This window comes from Pteropus alecto, unplaced genomic scaffold, assembly GCF_000325575.1.
Source record: "Pteropus alecto unplaced genomic scaffold, ASM32557v1 scaffold5, whole genome shotgun sequence".
Taxonomy (NCBI): domain Eukaryota; kingdom Metazoa; phylum Chordata; class Mammalia; order Chiroptera; family Pteropodidae; genus Pteropus; species Pteropus alecto.
Window position 1 is genome coordinate 9,047,146 of NW_006441953.1, and position 20,347 is coordinate 9,067,492.

Below are 20,347 nucleotides of genomic sequence, written 5' to 3' on the forward strand. Positions count from 1 at the left end.
TTTTTCATTTGTAAAACAGAGTAGGTGGTGATGACTAGCTGATTTTATGAGTCTGTTTTTTGCTCTGAAATTATACAACGTAAAGATTGTCCTTTAGCCTAGTCATTTTCAAAACGTGAGTCTCCACTTGATAGTAAGTAGGGAAGCGGGGGGAGCGGGGCGGGGGAAGTCGGTGGGTCAAATATTAAAATCAGGGTAAATACTGTTTGGTGAAACTCTTGTTTCAGAATGGATATCTAAACAGATGTAAAACGTACATCTAAAGTAAAAACATTTGAAAGCTACTGTGAGCAGTGCACTCTGCGATGTGAAACCGGGAGGAACCTGGTTAACTCGCCTTTCGGAGAAATCCAATCTCGAAACCTCCACTAGAGCGCCCCCACCCAAAGCCGAAGGCGCAACTCTGAGCGCGGGCCACGGTCCCGTCGCTCCTCGCGATGGCTGCGGCCCGCCGGCATCAGCGCCGCACGGGTGCCCACGTCGCACTTCCCGCCTCGGGCTGGGAAGCTGTGCGCTTCTTGACGTCATCACCAGGCGCCGCTGCCTCCACCTCCTTCTACTTGGAGGGAGAAGTTGTTGGCGCGAATGGATCCCGAGCCCCGGTAACGGATTCCCACCCTGCCCGCCCGCGCCTTAAGACTTGGGCTGCGATGGTGAGTCCCAGGCGGAGGCTCTGCGGCTCCGGGGCTTGGAGAGTTTGCAGGCTGGGTGTGGACGGGGCACTCCTGGTATGGAGGGGTGGGGGAGGACGGCTGTGCGTGGCTCCGAATGGGAGCCAAAGCGAAGAAGGGACCATAAACTGGGCATTGGTCGCGCAGCGTGTTTTTGCACCGCTGGTTCTGGATCTCGGCGGTAGCCAGTGCGCAGGGTGATTGGTGCTGCAAGGAAGTTTCACTTTTTTTCCGCTCTTGGGGGGAAGGGAGGAAGAAAGAGAGTCGTGAAACTGATTTTGGGGCGCGGCGGTTAAGTTTTCCTCTTTAGCGTTGCCCCGAACCTCGGTTTAGGTCCTGCCTTAAAGCTTTTGAGTCCTGTTCAAGCTTTAGGGTCATAAGGGAGAAGGATGTAACAAACTTTCCCTTCTTATAAATAAGTTATCTCAGGCCTTCAACTTTTGTCATTAACAGCTCCACATGCACATCACTTAGCTGTTTTGAGACCGAGGATGTTTTATTTTGTTTAGATGAGCTCACCGAAGTCAAAGGGTTAACATGGTGTACCGGCGCGGGACGGAGGGGCAGGAACCACTGGGAGTAGAAACAGATGTAATATTTGACAGCTGTCATCGCTCATCACTTGATGTTAAAATCTTAAAAATAAACCCTCAGTGCATAATTCTACATAAAGCATTTAAATTAAGAGGGAAATTATGCAGCCGTCAAACACATTCTTGTTGATGTGGCGATACAGGTCTATGTTTGAAATATTTAAAGAACAATTTCTGATGTTCCATTGAGCCAGAATCTACTTAATAATTAGACATCATTTTTTTCATTCTTCAGCTTATTTTTCACAATGCCAGCATTCTGGGAGACAGGGTAGGAATTTTTATGCCAAATTGGGAAACTTTGCAATTCTTTGTGTTCTCAAAGAAGGATGAAAAATTGATGGTAGCTACCTTGTTACCATGTATCTTCAGGTCAGTATGTGAGTTGTTTGTTTTACATAACTTTTCTCGTTTAAACTTCACAGCAGTCCAGTTTTACAGAAGGTAAAGGAGGCTTTCAGAATTTAAACAATTTGTCATACAACTAATAAATGGTTGAACTAGTATTACAACTTAGATTTTTCTGGCCACAATATTATCCCACCTCCATGAGATGATCATAATTATATTTTGAACTTCAGGCACTATGAGATTTGGAGGCTTGAAGGTGAGGGAATGTTTTAGTCTTGCTCTGCCAATTTCGTGGTTTTAGGCAAATAAATAGCTTAACTTAAACCTTGGTAAGCCTCCATTTTCTTGCCTCTGAAAGGGGAGAAAATATAGCTGCCTTGAATGAATGTCTTGAGGATTAAACAAGATAACATATATGAAGCTTACATTTTGGTGCCTGGTATGTGGTAGGCGTTATACAACCACATGCTACTAACGATCTAATTTTCATAGGAAGGACTCTTTATGGAACATTAGAGAGAGTTTGAGGGGCATCATAGATGCCTCTGATATTATCAGTTACTACAAACAACAGCTTATATAGTCAACTTTCATTTGATCATTTTCACCTGATCACTTAGGTATTTTAAATTTGGGGTCTTAGTTCATGGTGCAGATGAAAAATAAAGGCTTTTTAAGAAAAGCAATAGCAGTAAAATTGGTCAGTTTTACTGTTTGTCGATAGGAAATAGCAGTTAATGTTCATTAATTAAGAATTTTAGATTATATTGGTATTTAATTTAATCTTTCTGTCTCTAGTACAAAAATTAAGACTAAAATTCTTAAGACTAAAATTCTGTTCCACAAATGTTTATTGAACATTTGTGCACAAGTTGTAGTTCAGTAGTCCTAAATTTTTGTTCGAGTCACACTTCCCTTTGATAATGTGCTGAATGGTATGCAAATTTGAGCCCACAGAAATGCATTTGGGCTCATATATATCATTTTAGGGGATTTACATATTTTCTGAAGCTCTTCCATATATGTAAGATTAACAACTTTTACCCTGGGAGCTGCATTTTTTTCCAAATATTTTCCAATTAAAGGTTATCAATAAAATACAGTATCCACAAACTGTAAGACTATGCAGCTGTTAAAAATGGGAAAACTTTATGTCCTGATACGAAACAATTGTCATGATAATTCAGTGAAAAAAGTAAGGTGTAGGACATTGTGTAAAGTATGCTACCACTTTATATAGTAAAAGAGAGAAAAAAATATATACTTATTTGCTTGAAGATATATAAAATCTCACAAGAAGACTACACAAGGAATTAACTGATAACATTTGTTGCTTCCAAAAATGGAAAGTATGTGTCTGAGAGGCAGGGTAGGAGGGAGACTTTACCTTTTTGAATTTTGAACCTTGTGAATGTAATATCTATTAAAGGAAATGGAACAAAATTGAAAATAAAAAGAATACAGGCATATCTTGTTTTGTTCTTAGCTTTATTGAGCTTCACAGATGTTGCTTTTTTTTTTTTTTTTTTTTTACAAATTGAAGGCAGGACCCTCTACTGGCAAAAAGATTACCTCTGGTTTTATTGTGATATTTGTTTTATTACAGTGGTCTGGAAACAAACCTGCAATATCTCCAAGGTATACCTGTGAAAAAAGAAGTCATATAAACAATTGGATTTCTGTGAGGATTTAATTGTTTGGTCAAAATGCAAATAAAACCTGAGAGATGCCATTTTTAAGAAGTCAGTATATATATTTCACTGGCTAATATAATTATTGGAAATATACATAAAGTTTAATTAAACACACACAAGACTTTTTGAAGAGCTGTCAGGGAAGTCTGCATTGTAATCTGAGCTGCTTCATTGCCCCACTTTAGGGGATACCTTTCACATCTTAGCTTACTATGTGAATGCGCCCCCTAGAGCACTGCCGTGACCTTACTGTCAGTAGCTTTTGCCACACATGCTAGTACTCGGCCCCTACGTACCTCTCTGATCTCATCTCTCTGTCTTTTGCTTGTGTTAAGCTGGTTCTGTCTTAGTTTTTGTTCCTGTTATTCCCACTCCTTGGAATACTATGTATGCCTGCCTTTTTCATTTAGATCTCAATCATTACTTCCTCAGAGCTTTTGTCATTGGTAAGAAACCATTGCCTAATCCAAGGTTATGAATATTTATGCCTAAGTTTTCTTCTAAGAGTTTTATAGTTTTAGCTCTTAGGGTTAGGATTTTGATTAATTTTTTAGTTAATTTTTGTATATGGTATGAAGTAGGGGGTCTAAGTTTATTCTTTTGCGTATCCAGTGCCTCAGCACCATTTGCAGACCTTTTTTTTCCCATTGAATTATTTTGACTTCCTTGTCAAAAATCAGTTGACCATTTAGTGTATTGACTATTAAGATTCTATGAAGTGTGTTAATGACAATCAATTTCTGCTTGTGGATTTGGTCGACTATATATTGAATATTAAAAAGAAATGTATTTTTTTGATACTCTCAAAATAGAGATGTAAAGCTGAAATAGAATATTTTGGCAACTATTCTGGTGAGCACTGTAGTACTTTGCATAAAATTCTGTTCTCTTCAAAGATAAATTAACAGAGTAATATAATTTGCATTCTTTTTGCATTCTATAGGCAGATATAACTTATTTGTTAATTGGGGCCATCAGCAGTAGAAAGAATTAGAACTATTTAGTTATACTCCAAAGTAAATATGTATCAGCTTTTGTACTTTAACCTTCTAAAACTAAAGGTCATTATGATAGTTTATCTGTGTGGGTTCAGGAGGACTTACTGCAAAAATGTTTATCTCTTACTACTGATAGATTTATAACCAGTCAAGTAGGAAACGTCTTGGTATGGGTAATGAACTTTAAAAATTTTTTCTGAGTACTTGGCGAAGTCTGGTACTTTGTCTTGGCATAGTTAAAATCATATTTGAGCTGCCTTATAGGCAATGCGTCTCTCTTAACAATGTTGTAGTAGTATTAGTTATACCTTAGGGTAGGAAAATGCAAGAAGTCTTTTTTTGCTTACATTTAAGAGAATCTTAAATTTCAAAACTTTTATTAGAGAATGTCGTTTTAATTTTATTATTAGTTTTAAGTATACAGTCCATTGGTTAGACATTTATATAGTTTATAAAACGATCCTCCTAATTGCTCTTTCTTTCCTCTCGGTCTACATCTAGCCATTACATTAATGCCGACTGCATTCCCTATGCCCTGCTTCCCATCTCCATGACCATCTATCAGCTACTAATTTGTACTTCTTTAACACTTCACCCCATTCTCCCAGTCCCCCAACCTCCCTCCCCTCTGGCCATCCCCAGATTGTCCTCTATATTTGTTAGTCTATTTTCTTTTTGCTCCTTAGATTCCACATACAACTGAAATTACATGGTATTTATCTTTGTCTAACTTATTTCACTGAACATAACAACCTCTAGGTCCATCCTTGTTGTTGCAAATGGTAGGATTTCATTTTTTTTTAATGGCTGAGTAATATTCCATTGTATATATGAACCATAACTTCTTTATCCAATCGTCTATTGATGGGCTTTTAGATTGCTTCCATATCTTGGCTATTATATATTGTGCTGCCATGAACATAGGAGTGCATAGATCTTTACGAATTATTGTTTTGGTTTTCTTTAGATAAATACCCAGAAGTGCAATTCCTGGGTCAAAAGGTATATCCATTTTTAATTTTTTGAGAAACCTCCAGACTTTTTCATAATGGCTGTGCCAGTTTGCAGTCCCACCAACGATGTATGAGAGTTCCCTTTTCTCCAAATCCTCGCCAACACTTGTTCTTTGATTTATTGATGATAGCCATTCTGACAGGTCTGAGGTGATATCTCATTGTGGTTTTAATTTGCATTTCTCTGATGATTAGTGACCTTGAGCATCTTTTCATATGTCTATTGGCCATCTGTATTTCTTCTTTGGAGAAATGTCTGTTCAGGTCTTCTGCCCATTTTTTAATTTGATTGTTTGGTTTATTTTATTATTGAGTTGTTAGAGAATGTCTTGTTGACATTCTCAATTTTGTCATTTGTGAATTGAAGTTTCAAAAACTTCATAGGGTTTTGTGAATTAGATAAGTTAATATTTTTAAGGTGCTTAAATCATTGCTTGAAACAGAATAAGTATTATGTAAGAGTTTGTTAAATAAGTAATTAAACGAAACACTGAATCAGGGCAATGGTAATGGAAATAGAGGAGGACAGCAATACCTGGAAGATAGGTTAAGTGGGATGATTAGGTGGGAGGTCAGAGCAGGGAGGAAAAACGATGCCCATTTTTCTGTTTTGGGTGAATGGTGGTACTCTGCATTGAGGTGGGAAATAAAGGAAGAGAAGTCACAGGAATATGAACTTAGTTTTGGATGATTTAAAGGCACCTCTGGGGCATTTGGACAGAGATGTAACTGGCAGACTACATGGATAAGGAGCTCAGAAGAGGTCTGGAGTGTTCAAACAACTGGTATGGTTAGTGAAAAGACCACCCACTTTGTTTCCTTGGCCTACATTTTGGCATATTTTAATAGATTGGCAACCTGTTATTGACAGCTTCCTACGGTAGCATATAGGCTCTGCAAAGATAGGGGCCACAAGAATAGGGTACTGCTGTGTAGCGACTGGCACATGGTAGACTTGCAATAAATATTTAATGAATGAATAAGTACAAATAAACTTTGTATTTCCAAAAAAAATCAACTACAATGTAAAACTTACTGGTATGAAAACGTCTTCTGTAGCCCTTTCTGCATGACTTTTTGTCTGAGCTATTGGCCAGTTAATGACAATGAATAATGTAACCTAGAGAAATACGACATTTATTATGTTGTAGGTCTATCTTTGATATGAACTTAATTTCAGTGTTCATTCAAGTAATTTAAATTTGATTTTTTTTGGATCAGAAGTCAGTTGTAAAAATTTGATTTCTGGATGCATAAAAATCATAATCAGAGTACATTAGCCCTGGTGAAAATGTCAAAATGTTGAAATAACCATTAGGTAAGGCATAAATAGTTTCAAATACTTCAGTTATCCCAGTTATTAAAATATGAAGAACTTAATTCTTTTAAACCTAAATTAGATAATTATTTTCCATTTTCCATTTAATTTAACCAGTGTTGTTTTATATTTTGGATCAGGTACCTGAAAACTTTCTGTGATGCGGTATTTCATGGAGAGAGTAGTTTAAGGCTCATATGATACAAATATTATGACTTCAGAATCTCACACGTCTTTCTTGACACAACTAAGAATGAAAATTGGTCTTTCGTTATCTTGGGAGCATCCTCTTATGTGAACTGAATGGATCCAGAGCCAGTAGGGGAAGCAGTTTCTACTCGCTGTAATCACCATAATCATCTAGTGCGCATTTCTGTTCCTCAGCAGTGTTATATTTTGTCTGTTCTTTATTTCCTATGCTCTGCATTATTTTTTAAAGACAAAAGACCAAGAACAGAAAGTGGAATGAAAGTGCCATAAGAACAGAGATTTTTGCCTGTTTTATTTATTCCAAGCACTAAGAATAGTTCTTGGCACACAGAAGGCTCTAAATATTTGTCGAATGAATAAATGAATGATTGAAGGAATTCGATATAGGCCCTTAAAATTCTTTCTAGCTAGAACTTGTTATTGTTCCAAGATTTTTCAGACCACACTTCTTTTTCACTCACCAATATCTTCCTTAGAGAAAGAAGATCTTGAAGCCTGTGCTAGACTTTGCTGTATCATTAATGTAGATAATATAGAGAGCTATTTAGGCTTCTAAAAAAAAAATTAACTTCTTTGGCTAAAAACAAATTTAAAGAAGAGGAAGTATCCTACTAAAAGTGAAAGTATTTTGGTTTTTGTAGCCACAATAGAGTAATATGGTAAGAGTACCATATCACAAGGATCAATTCTAGATCAACTTTAATAATTTATATCAGAAATAATACACAATATATGTTAGTTTAATACCCGCTTAAAATTTCTTAAAACAAAAAGCAATAGGTAAAGTCATAGGAAAATTAATCCCAATTAAAGATTCTTTTAATATACCATCTTTAAAATCAAATCTACCATGAATTTTATTTTGCATAATCAAAAACCTCTCAGAGCCCAGGTGTCAAGGTCAGTGATCTTGGAAATAACTGCTCCTGTCTAAGTGTTTACTTATCTGAAGTGCTGGCCCTGTACTTGAATTACAGTGGTGAGTAAGATAGACAAGCCTGCTGTATGGAACTTAAAGCAGTGTATTCTAACTTAGATTTCTATGAATATGAAAAGTATCTCCTACTAATCATTTTAGGGCCTAGGTCAGATATTGGTTCCTTTGGGAAGTTGTCCCTGAAGCTCATGTGTCCCTCAGGTGCTCATGGTGCTCTTATACTCTTGTGATTAGCTCTCTCTTAATACTGTTTTGTATTTAATTCTTTATATACTAATTTATCTTCCAGTTAGCTTCATGAGGGTATTTTCATGTTTCCAAAGTCCCTGGCACAGTGACTGTAAGCATACAGGGATGGATTGTATCAGGAATGACAAGAGGGGAAAGGCCACATTACTAGTTTTTGGATATGGCTACTTTTGCATAGATCCTTAGAGTTACAGAAAAACTGAAGGGACAATCATGGTCAAGTGGAAAACTATGAAAGATTTGGAGTCAGAAGACCAGATATCATTCTTGAGGCTTTTGGTGTGTCACCTCTAATCCCCACAGGGGTCCTGTAAGGCAGGTGGCCACTCGAAGAAAGAAAAGGGGCAGAGAAGTCATTACTTCAACCCAGGTGTTCAGTTAGTGAGTGGCGAAACTGACAAAAAACCTATATTTTTCTGACCTACTATTCTACTTATCTATAAAATGCAGATGTATCATTCTGTTTGCTTTGTTTACCTTATAGGATCATCAAGAGAAATCTATGTCCAATAGTTGTAAGTAAAATCATGAAAAACTTATTATTAGCTATCTCTGCTGAAATTTGTTTGAACTTTCATGTGATCTTTGCCAAAAATCTTTTTCATTCTTTGAACTGGCCTGTTTATTCAAATAATAAGAGAAGAAAAAAGAAAATAAGAGTTGATTACTGTTCTCTTTTTGTTTCCCCAAATAAAAGTATCTTTATTTCTTTTACAATTTCTTTTAGAATCGGAATTATTGCGACAAAGGGTATGCACATTTAAAATTTTAATAAATATTGTTGGATTGCCCTCTGGAAAGGCTATACCAATTTTTACTTTTATCAGCAGTATAGTGTGTGAGCATCTGTTTTCTCATGTTCTTGACAAATTTAGGCATTTTTAATATTTTTTTTAGAGAGAAATAATTACATTTTAATTTATCTTTTGTGAAGTTGAGCATCTTTTATTATGTTGGTTGGATATTTGCATTTCTTTTATAATTTGCCGACTAATAGCTTTTATTTTTCTACTGGGTTATCTTTTATTGATTTGTAAGAACCCTGTTATATATAATATATGTTGTACATATTTTTGAGTTAGTTGCTTGTATTTCAACTCTGTTTATGGCATCTTTTGTTTTATTTTTATGTAGTCAAATCTGTCTTTAAGGGATGGTTTCTAGCCTTGATGTTTTGCTTAGAAGGCCTTCTCTTTGCCAAGATTATAAAAGCAAATTTTAAAATTTATACCCTTTTTTACTCATATGCTTAGCAAGAATTATTCCATACAGGTAAGGGTAGTGTTTAGATCCATTATTTGGGAATATAATTAGCTACTAGACTTGTTCTTCTACATTTCATGACATCTTTGAAGACCTGGAGTACTAGACAGGAAATGTTAATTGAAGATTAAGGTGAAGTCACGTTCTATAAAGTAAGGCTGAATTGGTGACCTTTGCCTTTTAGATGTTTACACACAAAGTGGTTGCTCACATTGAAGATAACACTAAAGGTATGTGTAAAATGGCTTTCGTTCTGATTGATGAAAATTCTTGTCCAAAAGCTTAGATGTTTGGTGTATATTGAGTTAGATCAGGATGCTGTACTTTTTTCAAACATTTCTGCTGCCATCAGAATATAAGGCATGGGGAGTGTGGGACAGTAGGGTAGAAGTAAGAGAAAGGGAAAGGGAAAGGAAAAGGAAAAGGGATGCGAGTGGAATTATGTAGGGAGGAAAGGTTGTAACTGCTGAGGAGTGGCAGCGTGATACAGACAAAAATCAGAAGAGTTCATTGTTACCTAAGCAATTCCACTTCATTCCTGAATCATGTTCGTGTTCTTTCTGCGGTTTTAAGCATTTATAGTTCTAAAACATTGAAAACCATCACTGAGTTTAACTCGATAATTAATCTTCAATTTTGGTATTTCCATGGTGCATGTGCAGCGTGTGTGTGTGCACGCACGCGTTTTAAACAGTCACTACCGTTTGAAGAATCACTTGGTAATTTCAAACGTGAAACTGCAATGTAAAAGTTTCATTTCCTGCAGAAGCAATAGAGTGAGTACTTATTAGCCTCAAACTTAGTTCTTTGTGAGTTATACGGAAGACCGTGGCTTTCTTTATCATCTCTCTTCTATGGAACCTAACAACAAATGTTTCAGTATCATAGCTGAGGTATTCATTACATAAACAGTATTTTTTAGACCTAGATTTTATTAGGATGGATTTGTGACTTTTCTGTATTATGAAATTTATAAAACAGGGTATAAAACCAGGGAAGTTAGTCTCTTTTTTTTTGGCAAAACTTAACATGTGTGTTAAGTTTTGTAATATGTGCCTCATTATCTGCTTTTGTTTATTGGCTTAGCCACAAAGCTATTTGTGTATGTGTATGTTTGCATAAAACACTTATTTGGGGTTTTTGACATTTTAAGATATGACAATTACTGCCAGGCTCTAGGAAATAAAATTGTTAACTTTCTTATACTTCACAAAATACTTTTACAGGCATTTTCCTCACTACAATAAAAAGAGAGAGATTGGAACAGGTAAAAAGGATTGAAAATTCAGAATTATAACCATCAAAGATAAGAAAAGGGAAAAAGCTACAACTAGCTCTTGAACCCAGTTTTTTGGAATTCAGCCTAATTCTCATTATTCTGCTCCCTATACCTTTGCCTGTGAGCAGAAATAATTGTAAATGGACATGTTTCAGTGGTATGAAGTTCATAAATGAGGAGAAAGGAAGCTTTTTACTGAGCCAAAATTGTGATAAAAGCATAATTAATCCTCATAAATTATAAATATTATTATTCCCACTTTATTAATGAGAAAACAGACTCAGATAAATTAACTTGCCTAAGATCACACAGATAGAAGGCACTAGAAGCAGAGAACCAAACCAAGGCTTTTTGATTCAAAGGTCTGTTCCCTTTTCTCTAAAATCTAAAAGGATAGGGAAGGGTATGTGTGGAAAGGGTAAGGAAAGACAGTGATTTTAATAATAAATTACATTTTAAATGTTTCAATACAATTGATATGAATCAATCGTGGGGTGGTGGGTAGAGTAATTAAACAGAATATCATAATGTTGGTTGTAACAAAGCAACATTTTTTCTTCAGAACTTGGAAAACCCATATAAAGGACAGTAATGTCGAGGTTCTTCGTTATTCAGGTATTAAATGATTAGGATTGTGAGAGTTATTCTCTCAAACTGGAGTATAAATCACATGGGCAAGGATTACATTCTTTAACTCTGTCTTGTCTCCTCCTATACCTGGGATGGTGGGATGAATATGTGCATGCATGATCAATAAATACCTGTTACTTGCTTCTTTAATAATTATGCTATTGTTCACAAAAATTTCACTTGCTTATTTTTGCCCTGTTTTGGCCAGATTCTGAGAATTAATATTACTTTTCATTAGGCAAACAAAAGGAACTTTTGCATACAAAAGGAATGTTGCTATACACATAGAACTATGTCACTGTGATGAAATTTCTCAGTAAACCAATGCGTGTATAGAGCTATCCCTTTTTACAATTGAAATTAGAATTTTGTGCAGTTAATACTTATTTATGAATCTCTTCATTTGCTTTTAGGATATTCGGAAATTCTTTGGGGTTATCCCAAGTGAAAAGAAACCTGCAAGTGAAACAGTAAAGAAGAATGAGAAAACAAAGTCTGCTGAAGAAACTTTCAAAGCAAAGAAAGGAATAAAGGAAATCAAGGTCAGTTTTCTAAGTACAATTTAGAATTGTATGACAGGTTGAATAAAATCAGTTCCTAGACTTGATAGGACTCAAGGAAGCCTTAAGTAAATAAAGACTTCAGCTCATTTAGCAGAGGAAGAAGAAAAGTAATAAGGGGTAAGGTATTAACTTATTTCTAATTAATATGGCTTACAGCATTCACAGATTGATGCTTTCCTAAAGTAGAGATGGAACACATTTTAGTTGTTAAAACTTTAAGGCCAAAGTTTGCTTATAGAGATGAGTCCTGTCCCCAGGTGAATAGTGTTGGACTTCTGGTTAGGGAAGGCTTTGGAGGAAAGCATTATTTTGGAGGCAGGAGTTTTGCTATTGCATAACAAGGATCGCCTTCTGTAGGTAACCTCATATCCATATAAGACCTTACCAGAATGACCTTGAATGTTTATATTTCTACCAATATTCTGTTTATGGTGATATACGTATTCTCTTCAACGATAGAGGTTTTCTCTGTACCTTTTCTTCCTGAGACCATGCCAGAATCACCTTTAATGCCAGTATTTCTACCGATATTCCCTTCCCAGCAGTCTAGGCTTTTTCTAGCATGCACCTCAAAACTCCTCTAGCCTCCACCATTACCCATTTCCAAAGCCACATTCATATTTTAGGTATCTGTTATAGCATACTCCACTTCTCAGTAACAAAATCTGTATTAGTAAGGGTTGTTAGAGAAACAGAACCAAGTATGTGTGTGGTGTGTGGTGTGTGGTGTGTGGTGTGGTGTGTGTGTGTGTGTGTGTGTGTGTGTGTGTGTGTGTGTGTGTAAAGAGATTTATTAGAATTGATTCATGTGATAATGGAGGCCAACAGAGTCCAGGACCTACAGTTGGCAAGCTGGGAACCCAGGACGGCTGATGGTGCAGTTCAAGTCTGAGTAAGGCCTGTGGACAAGGACTGCTGGTGGTGTGGATCCTGTCTGAAGGCTGACAGGCTTGAGACCCAAGAAGAGCTGATGTTTCAGCTTGACGGCAGTCAGGAAGAATTCTTTTATATTTGGAAGAGGGTCAGCCTTTTGTTCTTTTCAGGCTTTCAACTTATTGGACGAGGCCCACCTTCATTAGGGAGAGCAATCTGCCTTATTCATTTTGTTGATTTAAACGTTAAACTCATCTTAAGACACCCTTATAGAAACACTCAGAATATCTGGGCACTTTTTAAATCAACACATAAAATCAACCATCATAGGTTAAATTTCCTATTTCTTTGTATGTCTAGTGTAGGAACTTTGTATTCTGTTATATTCTTCTAAAAACTGTTATTTCTTTTAGCACGCAATAAACTTTGCTGAACCCAAACTTCAAACTCTTGTATTCCTTGCGATGGACAGCACCTGAAATCTTTGTTCACCTTAGCTGAGCACTTAGAGTTGTTCCATGCATACATGTTTGAAGAAACAGCCCCAGACTTGGCTAAGTTTATTGACAGGATTTGGGACTCCCCTTCTATGATTCTCTTCCTTCTCAGATACCCTCTTCTCTTACTGTTGAGTTATTGTAACTGATTCTAATTCTGTCCTTAGTTCAGTGGTGTATTTGAAGTATAATGGTTCATTAATCTGGTTTTCTTGCAGTTAGCTGATTATTTTTATGTTTTTGAAGTTTTATTGCAATTGCTGAAAACACATTCCTACCTTGTAACTGATTACAGTCAGTTTTTTCCTGTCTACTTTCCTGATGCTTTTTGAGAAAATTTGAATAGATTGGAAATATGATGTATAACTAAAAGTTATAAACAGTCTTATTTGCCCTGATTTTATTTAGTTTGCTAACAGGCATTGGGTTGTGGGCTCATAACCCCTTAGCTTTTATTTCTGTCTCTGCCATTTTCAGGAAGGACTTGCCTTGTAATATCTGACATCCTTTTACTCTTTGTTACACGTAAGATAGTGTTGAAAGTGGAGCTGAACAGTAATACAACTTTTTATTTATTTATTTTTTATAATTCTTTCTTTCTCATCTGATGCAATTATTGTTTGGCTTACTCCTTAACCTAATAAGTATATTACTAACATTTTGAGCCAGGTAATTCTTTTGGTGTAGGACTATCCTGTGCATTGTAGGATGTTTAGTAGCATTCCTGGTCTACCCCTTAGATACCAGTAAATCACCACTCCCACTCCTCCCCACCATTAGGTACCAGTAAATCACCACTTCCACTCCTCCCCAGGTATGACAAGTAAAAATGTCTCCTGGATGCAGAATTTCCTCTATTTGAGAATGTCTGAGCCTAAGTAATGAGGGAAAAAAAACAGCTAAGTTATATAGACTTCTTTGTGTTCTAATTATACTATGATGTTTATAGGTAAATAGTTCTTGTAAAGAAGATGACTCTAAACAGAAGCAACCAAACAAGAAAAAGAGGGTCATCTATGATTCAGGTAATATTTCTTCCGAGGGGTTTTAAAGTTTTAAAATTATTTTCAATACCTTAGAACAGAGTTTTTCAAACTGATCTTCTGAGACACACAGCTATCTATGATGGTAATAGATGCTGTGTGAAGAGAGCTCTATGCTCAAATAAAGTTGAAAACGATTTTATTATACTGCAGAATTTATCAGAGCCTATAAACATGTTAATGTATTAAAGATTTTCTCAGAGAGGGATATGGTATAGAGCATGTCTCAAACTTACTTTGAATATGTTATATTTATTGTTAAAAATATTCATGTTACCTTACTCTCCAGCTGAGGTTCTTGGAAACTGAACTTGAAAAAATAATGCCTTAGACTATTGCTTTAGAAACAAATTTAAATTTTAATTTTTGTGCTTTCAATCTGGTCTTTTTTTGTTGTGTTTAAAATAGGACAAGCACAATTGAAAAGCCTTACTTCTAATATAGTTTTAAGATAGGGAACATGAATTTTTATGCCTGCCTTTTATGATATGATAAAATAATGGTAGAATTCAGAGAGTTTTAGGGTTTCCTTTTGTAGAGAAGATCCATCTTGTGTGAATTCTTAAAAATACAACCTAAGGAAGCATTTATAGATTGTTAGGATTTTGACAATGATAGCAAATGTTCTGACTCAATTCTAACAGTACTTGAGTGTTTATCATGAGTCTTTTACTGTCACATATTGTGAGGAATTTGAGAGAAGTACGTATCCCCAGTCTTCAGGAATTTCCATATTTTGGGAAACTGGAAGTTTAATTGTTTAACACAATTTAGAATAATATGAGACTGGATTTCTAAATGCGTGGCGAAGAGGAAGGACACTAAAGTTATGTGCCAGGCACTATACTAGGTTTTTACATTTTGTCCTGGTTTGTATTTAAGTGCTCTGGGAGATTAGTTGGTGGTAGACAGAATTATGGCCCCCAAAGATTTATCTGCCTTAATTCTTGGAACATGTGAATTGTTAGTTTACATGGCAAAGGGAAATTAAAGTTGTGGGTGACATTAAAGTTGCTAATCAAATGACCTCAAAATAGATAATCTTGGATTATCTGGTTGGGCCCAATATAGTCACAAGGAGCAAGGAAGCAGGATAAGAGAGAGACTGACTGTGGAAGAAGGTTAGAGAACCAGAGAGATGGCAGCATGAGAAGGACTTCGGCTGATGTTGCTGGCTTTGAAGGTGGAGGAAGGGGGCCATGAGACAAGGAATGCAGTCCCTGGAAACCGGAAGAGGAAAGGAAATAGATTCTTCCTTAGACTATTCAGAAAGGAACTCAGTCCTGCTGACTCTTGATTTTAGCCCAGCGAGACACATATGAGATTTCTAATCTACAGAACTGTAAGATAAAAAATGTGTGTTGTTTTAAGCCACTAAGTTTGTGGTGATTTGTGGCAATAGAAAACTAATACAAAGGCTTAGCAACCTGTGAGAACTGCAGAAGGGATGTGCTTCAAAAGGGCCTTGAAGAATTGTTTAACATGAACCACTTTAAAAACATACTACATTATATTTCTTTCAAAGTTTTGTTTTATTTTCCTCTCATATGCAGATTCAGAATCAGAGGAGACAGTGCAGGTAAAAAATGCCCAAAAGGAACCAGAAAAATTGTCATTGTCTCCTAAACCTGGTAAAATTATACGGACGGATCCTGTTACATACATTTCAGAAACAGGTAAAGGTACTCAATATGTTTAATGTTTTAGAGAGAAGCAGTGTTTGTCTTTGTGCTTCTCATTGCTGTCTAAATGTACCTCCTTCACTTTGAATTGAATTAATTGCTTTTTTTGCTGTGTTGAATTATATTTACCAAGGGAAGTCTGTAATTATTTTTGGCATTTTCTGTGGGAAATGGAATTTTTTAAAAAGTGCTCTGTATTGAATCATATAAGTTGAAGCTCTATTTTGGATCACATATTAAAATATTGGATTGTTTTAGAACTTTTTTATGTAAGTTTGTATCTCGCATGCTGATGTCATACTAATCTAGGTGTATAATAATTATTCATATTTGTGATTTATAATCTAGCACGGATGTGACCTGAATTTTTGGTATTGTCTGGTGACACTAGAAATTTTAGCATTGGCTTTAAAAAAAATTATTGTTTTTATACTTAAATTTATTTCTGTTTGATCAGTTTTCAGTGGTTGAAAAGCAAAAGACATTTATAAATATTCATGCACTAATCTTAACATTTCATAATATAAATGCTTCATAGATAATATTCTTTTATGGGGAGGAGCCCTGAATTATATTGTCATCTTAGGACAAAAAAAACCTCTGATCGGTTTATTATAAAGTCATTTTGATTCTAGCATTGTTAACTCCCAGAGGTGACCATAACAGGAATAAAAAGGTCAGAGCCTGTTGAAGTGATTCCTCAATAGATATGCTTGAAGGAACCATGAGTGCATCTGATGCCTCACTGATTTGTTCATACTGGGGAAAACCTCTGAAACCATTATTTTTGCACTCTGCTACTTATATTGCTAGTGAAGTGAATACACCTAGGTTAAAAGCCACATTATTTTGTCACAGCATATTACAACTTATATTCAACAAACATTTATTGAATGTCTTTTATGTCCCAGATACTAAGTGCTGTGGATATAAAAGACGTCTAAAGACTCCAAGTGTTACCGAATTGAAAAACCAGGTTCTTAAATCTCAATGTCATAGAAATTAACACTGAACTTAGAATAAATTTGAACATATAGAGTTTATGAGAAAGAGAGAGAGTGAGAGAGAAAGAAAGAGAAAGACTGAAACAGACCGACTGACTTGTGCACAAGGGAGAATGAAAAGACATGCTCTCTGAAGGCTGTTTAGGACAAGATTGTATATAGGCCATCAAAAAGTGGGAAGGGGTTCAGGAATGAGGATGTGGTTCCTGGACCTATGATGTCTACCATCAAGTAGTTATTGGTTTCAAGGTAGTCATAAGGTGTATATAGCATAGGGAATATAGTCAACAATTGAGTAATAACTTTGGTGACAGATGATAACTAGACTTACTCTGGTGATCATTTTGTGTTTATATAAATATTGAATGACCATGATATGTACCTGAAACTAATAAGATATACTTACCAATTATATTTCAATAAAAAATATTTTTAAAGAAGAGTGATTGCTAGATTCCTAGTATTCAGGGTGGGATAAAGAGTAGAGAAACAATAATTAGGAAAGTCAAGGAATTTGTAGTAATCTAGAAGTGAAGTAATGAGAGTCTTAAATAGTTAGCAATGGTAAGAGACTGGTCTGTAAACATTTTCACAGCTGAGTTACGGATTAGATTTTTGGATTACTATGGGCTTCATTCAGCCATGCTATCCATGATTACTACTATTAGGATAAGTGAAGAGTTGATATTATTAGCATGCTTAATATTTTTTTTTCAATAACAGCTTTATTGAGATAAAATTCACATACCATACAACCTAAAGTTTTAATGTTATTGGAATTTGCAGATAAAGGCCAAGGTTTTCAGAGATATAAGTAACAATAAAACTTTGCTTACGTATATAGGCCATTATTTGAGAGTGTGAAGGTACTCATGTTAGATAAATTGGTCAGTAAGTAAGGAATGAAGCAAGAAAGAAACTCCTTGTGTTGTAGAAGGAAGCTGAGACTGGAAAGTCAGAAGCCCAGCCTGGAGGGTACATCCTTGGTTCTCTTCCAGCAGTTATGTGACTTTGGTCTCAAGCTCAGTGAGTCTTTCTCCTTTTCTGTAAAGCAGAAACACTGATTGCATGGGCTTATTGGGAAGTCTTAATGGGATGATGTATACAAAAGGGCCAGACCCAGTGCCTGATACATATGATAGTAGACAGTCAAAAAGAAAAGCAAAAGGAGCCCACAGAGAGCTTTGTATGTTCTCTGAGACATTTATATATGATAAAGTTGTTCAAATGGTCAAAGACATTATGTAAGTGATGTGAACATATTACCTGTGAAATTTTTTGGTAAGCTAAGATAGTTCTTCACTATGGCAGGTGGCAGATCAGCTCTTTAACCTTTTTGTTTTATTGTTAAATATCTGCTCGGATACATTGTGCAAATGAACTTTTCTATTAAGAGGCCCCCCTCTTAGATCTGGCCACCTTTGCAAAGTCCTGATACACACATATGTACACATATATACATGGATTTATTTGAGTGGCATCTTACTGAAAAATTTCTGCAGCTTGCTTTTTTGTAACTTAATGTCTTCAACTCCCTCCCTGCTTCCCTTCCTTTCTCTCTTTCCTTACCTTCCTCCTTCCCCTTTTCCTCAGCCTGTCTCCTCCTTTCTTTAAATACAGAAAGATCCTTAACTCATTCTTTTAAAATTCTGCATAGAATTTAATATTATGTATTTAATTTTTCTTATTCTAATTTTGGATGTTGGATTATTAATCTGAACATACTTGTTTATGCTTCATTGCAATATAATGTATTTAACAATAAATGGGCAATTCACAGTGATGACTGTGATTACTTAAAAGAGAAATGTATTTCTTGAAATGAAGTGGCATTCATTTTAAGAATGTAGTTTACTCACCTATATTATGAGGAAGAGGGTGGGGCTTCTACTTTCTGCTTATGGGCACATTGCTTTTATGAGGCCTTCCCCCCACCTAGCATTTTCTCTTTCCATTGATGCTTATTTATTTTATGAATCAAAGCACCATTAATATATACATATACATATGCTATTATTAAGTCAACTCTTTTCCAGTTCTCAGGTCCAGAAAAGAGACTTTACACTTATTGTTAAATGTCTTTCTGGAATAAAGTCTCAGATTTGTATCTTGTTAATCCAGGTTGATTCTAGGCTTTTGTATCCTGATTCTGTCATTTATTTCTTTTATTTTAAATTTGAATACTTTTATTTAACATTATTAAATCCACATTTATTTAACAAACAAGATGTGTTTACTGTATGCGCACAACAGTATACTGCACAATCTATGAAATAGGTATAAGAGTAAAGCTTAGTCCTGTCTTCAAGGGCTTCAAGTCTATTGGGGAGATAAACCTTTTATGAGAAAATTATAATAAGGAAAAAATTAACAAACAATGATAAAAATAATCTTCCAAGGATATTCAGGTATGGGAAAGATAATTTTTATTTTGGAGTTTCAGGAAACATTTCCTGGAGGAGAGAGAAGTTTGAGATAAATATAAAGGGTTCTGGTAGGACTTAACATGGAGATTTAGGTATTGTGTATACAAGGGAGAGAGAATAGGGTGGGAGTTTGGAAATCAGTGCTATTTCAAATGCATTATTTAGTACTTTCTAACATTATATAAGGAAAATATCTACTTTAAAATTTTAATTTATAAGCTTTCACAGATTAACATCAGATTAATACGGCTTAATATTGTATTATGGCTTGTATTTTCTTAATTATAGTATCTTTTGTATAGGAATGTCTTTATTTGACACCGCTGTGTCTAGAGTGAAAGGCAGGGAGAATTCTTCCATAATGTTAAAATAAATTTTATCTTGTATACCATTAAAAAAATTTTTCAAAACACATTTTACTGACTATGGAATAGAATAGCATTATTTATTATACAGTTTATATATTATAGCTGTCTCATTTGATCTTCAAAACTACCTAATATTAGGGCTGATTTACTTTATGAAAACTTATTTTCAGGCAATTTTCAATCGAAGGTTGCACAGTGTGACACTGTGGAAGAATCCAGTTCTTTGGATATCCCATATCCATTTATTTTTTAATATCATCTCACTTCGTATCTTATACAAATTTGATAAGCCTGTCTTTGTATTTCTTTCTGAATTATTAGTAAAATTATTTGGTATTAAGGGAAAAATAAACTTTTTGCAAAATTGACACGATCCATTATCAGCACCCAGAATATAGCTGTTCTATTTCTTATGAATAGCTGTTCTATTACTACGCATAAATCTTATTGTTACTTATATTTCTCCATCTTGGCATGAATCAGTGCCTCTCAGCCTAGGTTGACATTGCTTTACAGGAGACCTTTAGCAGTATCTGGAGACGTTTTTGGTCATCACAACTCGTGGATGCTGTGGCATCTAATTGGTAGAGGCCAGAGCTGCTACTAAACATCCTACAGTATGTAGGAGAGCTCCCCACAACAAGTAATTATTTGGCTCAAAATGTCAGCAATACAGAGGTTAGGC

General features: G+C 35.4%; 1 protein-coding gene across 4 annotated transcripts in view; it reads left to right on the forward strand.

Moving 5' to 3' along the window:
* Positions 1-422: 422 nt before the first annotated feature.
* RFC1 (replication factor C subunit 1) overlaps positions 423-20,347 on the forward strand; it is a 58,108-nt gene continuing 38,183 nt past the window's right edge. For 2 of the 4 annotated variants that reach the window (XM_025051777.1, XM_025051778.1), the window contains exons 1-4: positions 423-653; positions 11,620-11,748; positions 14,089-14,164; positions 15,736-15,858. In XM_025051777.1, coding sequence (XP_024907545.1) covers positions 438-653; positions 11,620-11,748; positions 14,089-14,164; positions 15,736-15,858 — 544 coding nt within the window. In that variant the 5' untranslated portion in view covers positions 423-437. Of the gene's footprint in view, positions 654-1,547; positions 1,637-11,152; positions 11,192-11,619; positions 11,749-14,088; positions 14,165-15,735; positions 15,859-20,347 lie in introns of those variants that run through there. The other 2 variants (XM_015594907.2, XM_015594906.2) reach the window with 2 other exon arrangements.